Source organism: Musa acuminata, chromosome BXJ1-8 (assembly GCF_036884655.1).
Source record: "Musa acuminata AAA Group cultivar baxijiao chromosome BXJ1-8, Cavendish_Baxijiao_AAA, whole genome shotgun sequence".
Taxonomy (NCBI): domain Eukaryota; kingdom Viridiplantae; phylum Streptophyta; class Magnoliopsida; order Zingiberales; family Musaceae; genus Musa; species Musa acuminata.
The window spans coordinates 3617932-3628752 of NC_088334.1; the positions used below are offsets into that span (position 1 = coordinate 3617932).

A 10821-nucleotide genomic window follows, 5' to 3' on the forward strand; every position below is an offset into this window, starting at 1 on the left:
ATCAAGGATTGAATGATTAAATGATACCTGTCATCAGATGAGAACAAAACACGAGGCACGGATGTTTGCCCTTCTGGACTGGGACCAGTTATGATGGAGCAGTACACGAGTGTTCCAACAACTACTCATACAGCAAAATAATACTACTCGGTCGATAAATTTAATATGTATCTCGGTCATGAGTGTTCCAACAACTGCAAAGAGTCGAACTAAACTGGTTACAGATGAGGGCAATGCATTTATTCTTTGAAGTCACTATGAAGCTCCTAGTTTAACTTCATTGTCCAACCCATCTTGTCCTCTGTAAGGCCCATCTGTAAACTGGTAAGTGAAGAGTAGACCTGTTGAGACACAACCCCGATTCCGTTGTTCTTGTACTCAACCCTGCATCAATTTAACACAGCAAGATAAGACAACTGAACCAAACAGCATTGAGAACTATCGGAAGTGGCAGACAATTAGGTACATGAGCATATAGAAACAGGTGGAAGACAATTATCAGAATGGAAGTGGCAGGAAGTGACCGTGAAAAGCCTTCCGAGATACAGAAAACCAGCTTTTAAGGCAAAAGGAATGATAAAAAAGATGCACCACACCGAACTCAAATAATCAGGCAAAGCTTGACTACATCAGAATTTTATTAATGCACTTCTTCAAGAATATGGCAGAGTAACCACAAAAGTGAGAAACCAAAAGGATATCTAAGAGGCTCCCTCCAGTGAATATCCTGTTTCAGATCTTCAAACATCTAAAGTTGAAAGCAACCTCAAAAGTTTTATCCCTAGATCCAATTGGTAAAACATATAATATATCCGGTATCAAAAGAAGAATGGAACTACAAGAGAGATAGAACATACTTTCTTCCCAAATATGTTATACTTCCCACAGGAGAAACAACAACTGCTGTTCCCGTACAAAAAACTTCATCAGCATCAAGCAGTTCTTCCACTGACACAAGACGCTCCTCGACCTGCAAAGTTGTATGACTACCATGAGGAGAAAGGTATAATGATTATGAAAAAGACAATATTTTTTATTATAATACTCTCATCGGGCAACTACATATTCACAAGTTGGTTAAAAATTCTGCTTTAGGAAAAGAATAAATTGAGCAGAAAAAAAAATAATAGATTCAACTAATATCAACAAACGTAAATGATTAATAATTAACTAAATCTATACCAACTTCAATATAAGAATGCTCAAATGGAGGCAGAAGGAAAAAAGAAGCAAAAAAAAGCAACATGAGGATTTTTAATATATATATTCAACCCTGAACCTACAAAAGTAAGTACAATTGTTTTCTTTTTTCCATCAAGCTATTATGTGAAGCAATGAACACACCAAAATCCTTTTATGAAGTATGTAAAAGACAATTGGACTCAATACCTGATAGCCTTGACCACGAGCAACATCAATTATACTTTTCCTTGTAATGCCTGGCAATATTGTTCCTTTTATTTCTGGTGTTGAAATGATTTTGTTCTGTCAAAGAAAAAGTCATTTCAATGTCATAAAAATTTGGACTGCCTGCAACAATAGTGCCCGAAGAAGAAAAGATACTGTCCAAAGCAACTTACTAAAAGATTCTATAGTCAACTGTCATCCATGCACAAGAAGATAGATATGCTTTGTCACTGATTATCACAAGAATTGACAAAGCAAATTTCAAAAGGAATAAAGAATATATAGAAGAGTTTAATATTTAAAACAACCAAAGAATATAGTTCTGAAGTACAGCATATGATTTAGCTGAAAGGCCAGCATGTGATGATGCAAAAAGTACACTTCAGAAATGTATTTTATTTATACACTGCGTCAAGGAGTATTGTACATTTTGCCAAGAAAGTAACCCTTAAACAAATGCCGATATATGAAAGACAAACACTGAAAAGTTGAAGCTCTTCAAGAAATGTTTTAATTCTAGTTCAATCATGAATTGATTAAGTATCAGCAGATTAAGTAACAAAATAAAGCTGTAATTTCATGCTTCGGTGCCAGGTGGGAAACATCACCAATTGCAAATAGTTCAGGTACATGCTTCACAGCACCATAGACAAACAAGAGAATTCATAGCAACCATACCTTCACGACAAAAATATTACAAGATGAAACTTCCTCCAGATACTTCTTATGAACAGAGTCAAGATACAAAACATCAGAGTAGCCATTCTCTTTAGCTCTCTTTTGTGCTTTCAGGACCTACATAAAGATGAGCAGAGAGGAATCATATTACCAAGAATGTAGACCATAACAATCCAAGTTTTACTAAGGACTTGAACTTGAAATTGCCAAAGCTTATCACTTAGCACTTTCAATTGCACTAAGAAACAACTCATGATGGAATAAAATGATAAAAGGCATTAATACAACATCAACATTCACATGCAAGGGCCTCAAGGTTGCTAACCTAAGCAAAATACATGGTCTTGGAGAAGTGGCCCTTTTTCAGTGATTGTACTGCTACATCAAAATCATTTATCATCTCTAAAAACCCTGCCCATTTCTCGAGTATATTAGCTGCTATAAAACAGCTGAAAGGATTATTAACCATGAAGTACTGCATAACTAACAACTTCCAGTTTGCTTTTCTGGATGTCATGGTTAGGATTATGCAATTTATCCTCCAAATTAAGCATTATAGGAGGGTTTTGAGAATTATGCAATTACTCCAAATTAAGTATTATAGGATGGTGGACTACAAAGTTTTGAAGTTTTACAAAACATGTGGCCAGAAAAAAATTCAAAATTTCATTTTTTATTGTTGTTCTAGGACATACATGTGACGAATTACATAAATACATAAAGAAAACAGGACAATAAATAAAAAAAATTCAAAAGATCATACTTAATAAAAAATTGCAATACCAAATGCACCTGACCACAATGTACTCCTTGTTCTTTTGTATTCTTTTTCAAATTTTAATATAAAAGTATAAAGCCAATTTCTAGATAAAATCAATGTATAAAGCCAATGTACTTCTACCATCCGAATCCATCTTTAAAAATATTCGTGCTCGATCATATAGATAAACAAAATATAAAAGATACAGAGGAATTAGTTGAATTAAAACGCTTCAAGACATAAACAAGTGGTTAGGCAAACATTTCTCCGTAGAGAACATGTTTCTTGTCTCGGTGCTAGTCATTTAACCTGTAAACTAAGATAATTTTAAGGCAGCCATGTTGGTAATAGGAGTTAAGTATGAACAAGGGAGGACCTTAATGGAGACTGCCAGGGTGAGAGCAAACAAATATTTCTTTACATCTTTCTCCACTAAAAATATTAGCAGGTTTTACCATTTTAAGATCATAATTCTTTTTCTATTGTAGTTTTTCTTTATTACAACTATACTTGATTTCTTTGAATTTTATAAAAAAAAATCACCATTAATGTTATCATCAAGCTGCCAGACAGATTGAGTTATCATACCTCTTAAGTGCCTAGCCCTCTTTGGATTTCAAGCCAAGCAATCACTGAAACACCTAGATGAGACCTTTGATTTTACCTTGTTACATTTGAAGATAAATTTTTTTTCAAAAAAATCACAAAAATTAGCGTACTTGTCATTTTAAGTAATGCAACATGTGCAGGTCTTGTTTATGTACTTAGTACAGAAGAAAAGGACATATTTATACATAACATGAATATGTTGAATTATACATACTCTTAATCATGCATGTTCTTAGCCATAATGCACATTGGATCTTCATCGTTACAATAGTGTTTATACTTATTTTTTGCTAGTAGTTCTATGCAGCACTTTAAAAATATCATCAAATAAGTCACCTATAAAATTTAGAATGAAAATCTAACAACTCTTAGAATTAAAATTGGATGACCAATATGAAACAATGGGTAATAAAAATTACATCATATAAATTTACAGTAAAAAGTTACTGCAGAAGGGCTGCATATGTTCATAATATGTTTTGTGACAATGTACAGATTATTAAAATATTTTGCAAGCAATTTTTATATACAAGCACCAAATCTAATATTATCTTAAGAACTTTTCTCTAAGCATCTGCCGGAGTGCCGAAGTTTTCCACAGAAGCTTGTTAAAGGATTACTGCTCATGACTGCCTAAGCATGTTAACAAATTATGTTTTTCATGTTCTACTGAATTTAGTGTGAAATCCCTCTTTCATAAATGAATCCTGCACAAACTTATAAATTTAATGGAAGTTTCTGCATTCTAAACATTATGAGGAACTGAATCATTACACTAAACAACTTTGAAGAAATGAAGAATAAACTAAAATAGTATATAACTAGCAACTTCCATGGCGAGCGAGTGCAATGCCTTCTTTATGAGCTCTATAAAGTATAAACTACACACTAGCGTGCCATAAAATATTCTATAGATGAGCATTATTTATCTGTATGTCTTTAATTTTATATTTTAAGTATAGTGCAGTTCCAACTGACAGAATTTACAAATCAACATACAGTCCAGACATCCAAATTGAGATGATAGTGTAAACACAGCCTATCTTCTCAAAAGTGGTCCAAAAGTAATTGTCAGACAATACATGACCCATCAAGAGCATAATAGAATGAGCATATGCAGAAATGCCAACAACAAGCAGCTGTCTACCGACAGAAGGTATGGTGTAAAGCTATGCTTGCCTACGGTCTACAGCAGATAAAGACCTTGAGCACAGTAAGAGCCTAAATGCTAAAGCAGTTATAAGACTCGCTTGTTCAACGCTTGTAACAAGTTCACTTACCGATGCATAATTTCCGATAGTCTTTACGCCTCCAGTTCCACCTGGGGCTGCACGGTGAAACTCATTTTCAACTACCAAGTTTATTGGAGCTAAGCCCTCCTGAAAAGCATACTTCCACCTATTAGTTTGTTCTTTGCCAATGGAAACTAGTTCATCAGAATTGTAACAAAAAAATTTAAACGCATGCGTAATAACATTACAGCATCAGGAGAAAGAGATAAAGAAAATAAAAGGCATCATAGCATCCACATACAAAAGATGGGTGAGATTACATAAGAATGCATAGTTTTTTTTTTCCATTGTTCACATATACTGGTTTGATGATATCATGTTCACTGGAATTCTCCTTCAATTTTATCAAATAAACCTGGAGAAATTAGTAGCATACGATCAATTATTTCAATAACTAACAAAGGGTACAGGATGGAGAAAAAAGTGTTATTACTCAACAACCTCCAGAAGATTCAATTTCCCATCATGAACTTAGGGAACTATTTGTCCCCAATATCAAGCAATTTCAGACAAACCTAGATAACCAGGTAATTAATTTGTCCCAGCAATTTCAGGTTGGGAGCATCTGACGCCTTTGAAGATTCACTTTCATTTTTGCTTTTATTTTTGGTAATTAATTCTTGATTCTTGATGCTGTCAACTGGACACTTCTCATGCCCTGATCAATGCAAGTTTTCATTAGAACTTCAATGAGGTCTCCTTATATCTTCTTCAGATGTTATCATACAAAGGTAGGCATACAGTGCACGATGCTGAAACAAGCATCACAGTTACAGATATGATGATGTTCTTTATGTTAGCTGGAAAAGAAGTGAACCAACCTAGATAACTTTCTAGAGAAGCAAAAGGCAAGGTTGACCAACCTTAAAATAGTTCCCAACAGGTGAGACAAATATAAGAAAGGTGTACTCAGGAGCTGGTGCAAGACCAAGAACAGTACCACTCCCAAAAAGGAGTGGTCTAATATACAAGGAACCTTTACCTGTAGGTGGTACCTGCATCGTAGAATCAAAGCAGTTTATGCATCTTAAATTCCATATAGATATGCTTAAACTTAAAGCTTGACAGTAGCATTAAAACTACCCAGCGTTTATTTGCCAAAACAGTGAGCTTCACGGCATCAACAAATTGCTCAACTGCTGGCGAAGGCATGCACATCCTCTCTGCACCCATTCTCATTCGCAAGGCATTTTCATGGGGTCGAAAAAGTAGAATAGATCCATCTTCCTTCTTGTATGCTTTTAAACCTTCAAAAAGTCCCTGAAATACAAACCATGAACATTCTAATAGACAAAATTTATTAAATTCATAAGAATCCAATATGATGCATAACTTCGAATTTCAATACATCTTGTATTCAAGTGCATCCATGCAACATACTAGCATCAACCACATGGTGATCGGCATCTATGTTTTGTATGATTCTCATTCAAAAGATAGTCAAGAAGTCAAAGAAACAAACTCAGCAAGTCACTAGAATGTTTGGGTACAAAATTAACGAACTTTTTTCACATCAAAATCTCAGTGACCCTCAGAAACTTAAGTTTCTCGATATTATGTTGAATTTAAAAGACAAGAAATCAGTACTCGAAGCATAGAAAAACAGAAGGCAGATCACAATGCTTCCACTAAGTATTTATCATCAACGGAGATGAAAAACAAACCTGTATTGATTCCATTTCCAACAATTTGAAGCTTGTCTTCCCAATTTTCAAAACTACGACTCAAAAATACACCAAGTGTTTTTCATTCTTTGAAAAGGAAAAAATGGTGATAGCAAATTGAGAACCATACACATTAAATTAATTATGTGAAATGCTACCATGATTATGCAATTTAAATGCAAATAAGTTGTGAGTTTCTAATTCTTTACTAACCTGCCCATAATTTAATACTCCAGATGATGGACTCAATTCAATGGGCCCATAACGAAGCAATTCACCTTTTGTAAATATTCCATCCTGGGAACATTTGGAAATGTACATATGATCAGTGGGCACCAGTCCAAATCCAAGATTATCCCAGTCCAAATTTATAGTTTCAACAGTTTCTCTGCCCAAACGCACAATTATTATCAGCATTTACCAAACAGCAAATAGAAACATAAGATACACTGAAAGGAAAACATTATAAATTTACTAATAAATTGTTTTCATCATAAGAAAAGTATATTGTTAAAAAATTATTTTACCAAGACTTCAAATACAAGTGCCCATACCTGTGCCAGTACTAAAGAGTTGGTGATATGTGGATACAAGTACGATATCAGTACTTTTTATCATGGTTCACATTGTCGGTCCATACCAGTGTAACGACTAGCTATTGGTACGGTACATACCGAGTAATATCGAAAATACCGACACACGATATACTAGGATATACTGATGTACTGACCGTACCGATCCTCTATCGGATTGGTACGTACCACCCGTACCGAGCGGTATGCTTCAGTACATCAAACATTGCTTTTTATACACCAATATGATATCAAAATACTATGGTACAGTCTATGTACCTTAGTATCTAAAACATTACATATATATAATGGAATTAAAAAGAAAAAAGAGCAAGTTATTTCAGACAAATTTCAACAATAAATTAATACAACAAATGGAGAATTACATTAGTGACAAATAATGGAAGTCAAGCATATCCCAATAACCAAAAACATCATCAACACTACTGAGTAAATTGTACTCCCTCTTATTTTGCATAAATAAATTCAAAACAGGCCAAAACATATCTCGCAATTAACATGACTATCAGTTGCATGGCCTGAAAATTATTACACTTAAAAATTGTGCTCAATGCCAACCAGTACGATTGGTAAAAAGTTTGAAACAAATCCAGTAGGATAGAGCAAGTTATTTCAGATAAATCTTGATAAAAAATTTAGCACACAAAAATGGAGATGTCAAATAGCCACAACTAGAGAAAGTTAAGCCATCAAAAAAACCAAAAGAAAACTCATAATCACTCAAAATTTAGAAGGGAAGAGCTCCCTCCAAATTTACCTAAATAGATTGAAAACAGGACAATTTCTTGCAAGCAACATCAGTATGAGTGGAACAGACTGCTGCCGGTTTTTTATCTTAAGGGTTATTCATTCTCAATTGCAGATGCTCACATGAAGATATCCAATATTGACAAATGCAGTCGACAATTTTAAGTGATAAACGGATTGACTAAGTAAATTAGAAAAGTGAGTAATTGTCTAACTCTTTCTTGTCTAATAAAATTGATAGTATCTCCCCTTCAGTGAACTTTTGAAACTTACAATTGAGCTTTGGCATACTTGTGGATAGAATGCAATGGAAATACAGACCTGGACTTCAAATTCAAAAATAAAATTACTGACGAAAGCCATCACATTGCAGTACCTTGCCACTTGCACACTCTTATGCTGGACATTTGGGTAGGCTAGAAGTCAAGCCCAAACAATGAAAGAGTTATATATCATCTTTGTTAGCACATCCACACAAACTTTACCTTTTAGCTGTAAGTAGGGAATAACAATAGCAGAGTTTGTGAAAGAAAAATACGCATGAGTTGACAAACACTAACCAATGACCATGGTGTAGCTAAACTAAACAGGCTTATTCACCCAAAACTGACTGTTGTTCCTATGCTCATGCAAATTCATGACATTTAACTTTAGAGTAATTTCAATATTCATGATGTTTGACTTATATCAGTACAACAATGACAACAAGAAGCCAAAATGTGCCAACTATTTAGGGTTTGCGACAAGGATCTTTTGCCACAAGAGATAAAATCAAATAAATTGTTTAGAAGAATCACTAAAGATGATAGGAAAAAATATTTTTTGAAAAAACTTGAAAATATAGGAACATGACGCATAGAGATCCTGCTCAACAATATCACATCACACAGGATGCATATATACATACCTGTAAACACTTGCTTCAGTTGCTTCACATCTTATTGTGCTAGAGGCCCCTAAAACAAGAGACGACATGGAATGAAACTGATTTTGAATCTGAAAAGAGTAAACAGAAAGTATAAGTTCAACTTGGCAAACGTATAATCAACAACGCTAGGCTAACCATCAATTTTAAATTCAATAGTGTTTTATAAACATTTATAAATGCTACTGTTGGAAAATAAAGCTACAGAATAAAAACTATTCTGAATGCTACATAACTAGACAGGATGAGCTCTAGGAGGGGAAGAGCAGTTGGTAAAAATGCTTCTTCAGCATACTTCCAAGTAAATTGATCAAAAACTAAAAATACTTCAGTCCAAAAGTGACATTTGATCAATGTTGAAACTGAATAAACAGATGACATGGTTGAAATTTAAAAGTGGGACTAGGAAAGTCTCGAAGTAGAGACAGGTATGAAGCCAACATAAACAGCTTGAATTTATCCACAAAAGATGTGAATGCCACAAACGAAAATTAATAGTTAAATCCCACATAATCATATGATTTACGTAACAAGTTACAAAGCAGGAAAAAAAAAACCTATTAGCAGTTCAACAAAAAAGAAGGTTCAACTGATTGAACCGATTTATGAAATGGTCTGCAGAAAGGTTTCAAGTACCGGTTTCAGTTTTGTTGCTTTTACCACTATCCATGGTGGTATGCTGCCTGCACATCTCATACAACTCAACTCAAATAAGCTGCTGCCTGCCAGTTCCAATTGTCGCTTTTTTCATTATCCAACCAAGTTTTCTTTGTTATTCCGTTCCTCACATGGCAACTACAATTTGACTCAACTCATAATGCACGAATAATTATGAATGAGCATTTTCCAAAACTAATAATAGATTCAAATCTTAAACTCACATTTTTCTCCAATCTCACAGTACCAACTAGCTGCTCATGACACTTCAAAAACTAGGATTATCAGGATAGAGATGGAAATACAACAGCGCTCGGAATACGGAGAATTTATTGATCAGCCTAAGATTATTTATCCACATAATGTCATAAGCAAATAGCACGATGATAGGTAGAAAACTCATATCAATTAGTTATTTGAACCAATGAGATGCTCGTGATTATCACTTAAAAAAGTAAAATCGGCAATACTCGGAGTCAACATCAGCTAAAATGGCCCCTCTTGGCAAATCAAACAGTACCAAGATTGTCAATTGTTAAGAAGATCTCCAAAGAGTAGTACTAGACCTTTTTCCTTCGGAAAACACTGACACTAGTATAATGGCTCTTATGGCAAATGTAAAGGTCAACCACCTTGCGACCAAGAAATTATGTGGCAGCACACTAGATTCACTTCGGCCAGCAAATGAAGAAGCAACGAGATGCATCTAAGAAATCGATTATGAGGAGAAACCTCCAAGAAATCCGACCACATCGGTTCGGAAAAGACCCAAATCATCGATCAGCAAGTTCTAATCAAGCTAAAACCAGGAATCTAGCGAACTAATCACGAAGGAGGGAAAAGAATAGGGACCTTGACGGAAGACAAGGATGGAAAGTAGTGGCGCTTCCGGCCTGCGGCGAGGGACGCGGCGGGAAACGATGAGGCGAGGAGAGAGCCATGTTCGGCTCGTAGACGATGGGGGAGGAGGCCGTGCTCCATTCGATCTCCGATCCCCTCTCCCCGACACACACAAACACTCGCTTGTTCGGCTCTCCTCTCGAAGGTTTCGAGTAAGCAGAGGGACGTCGTTCTTCAAACAAAACCCTCCTCTGCGATCCGTGGCGGCGTGCGGTTTTGCGATATCGATAACTTTCGGGGAGCCGTTACTAACCTAGTGGCGGATCCTCTCCTGCCGCGCTTGTAACCTGCTATCATCGAATTCGAACCGCATGCGCCCCATCTGGGACGGACACCTCCTCGTCGGTCAGTAGAAAGAGTGGGTCCCACACCTCCTCAGCGTCACTTCCCATGGTTTGGACGGGCGAGCAAACAGGTGGCGTCCTTTCATACGTCTGTTGAGGGACGTGGGACCCATGTCTTCCTCCAATAGGAAGGCAGTCTCTAGCGACCGGTAACGTGCCGAGAGCTGAGAAGTCGACCCACATGTCAGCACGAATTTTAAAGTGGTGTTCTTCTCTTGGTCGGTTTGGTGCAACCAATTCGGTGA

At 35.8% G+C, this 10821-nt stretch overlaps 1 protein-coding gene across 1 annotated transcript; it reads right to left on the minus strand.

Moving 5' to 3' along the window:
• Nucleotides 1-128: 128 nt before the first annotated feature.
• On the minus strand, nt 129-10527 carry LOC103993814 (branched-chain amino acid aminotransferase 2, chloroplastic). The gene is made up of 10 exons (XM_009414007.3): nt 10185-10527; nt 8658-8746; nt 6624-6798; nt 5830-6006; nt 5610-5741; nt 4735-4833; nt 2086-2202; nt 1390-1485; nt 858-970; nt 129-384 (listed from the first exon to the last, which is right to left on the minus strand). The coding sequence occupies exons 1-10, from the start codon at nt 10311-10313 to the stop codon at nt 267-269; spliced, it is 1245 nt and encodes a 414-aa protein (XP_009412282.2). The 5' UTR covers nt 10314-10527; the 3' UTR covers nt 129-266.
• Nucleotides 10528-10821: the final 294 nt, after the last annotated feature.

Excerpts from the sequence above, each read along its gene's own strand:
- LOC103993814 (XM_009414007.3), bottom strand. The coding sequence starts at position 10,313 with ATGGAGCACGGCCTCCTCCCCCATCGTCTACGAGCCGAACATGGCTCT. Across the intron at positions 5,742-5,829 it reads TTTTGGCAAATAAACGCTGG|GTACCACCTACAGGTAAAGG; the intron begins GTAGTTTTAATG and ends TCTACGATGCAG. Across the intron at positions 1,486-2,085 it reads GTAATATTTTTGTCGTGAAG|AACAAAATCATTTCAACACC; the intron begins GTATGGTTGCTA and ends TTTCTTTGACAG.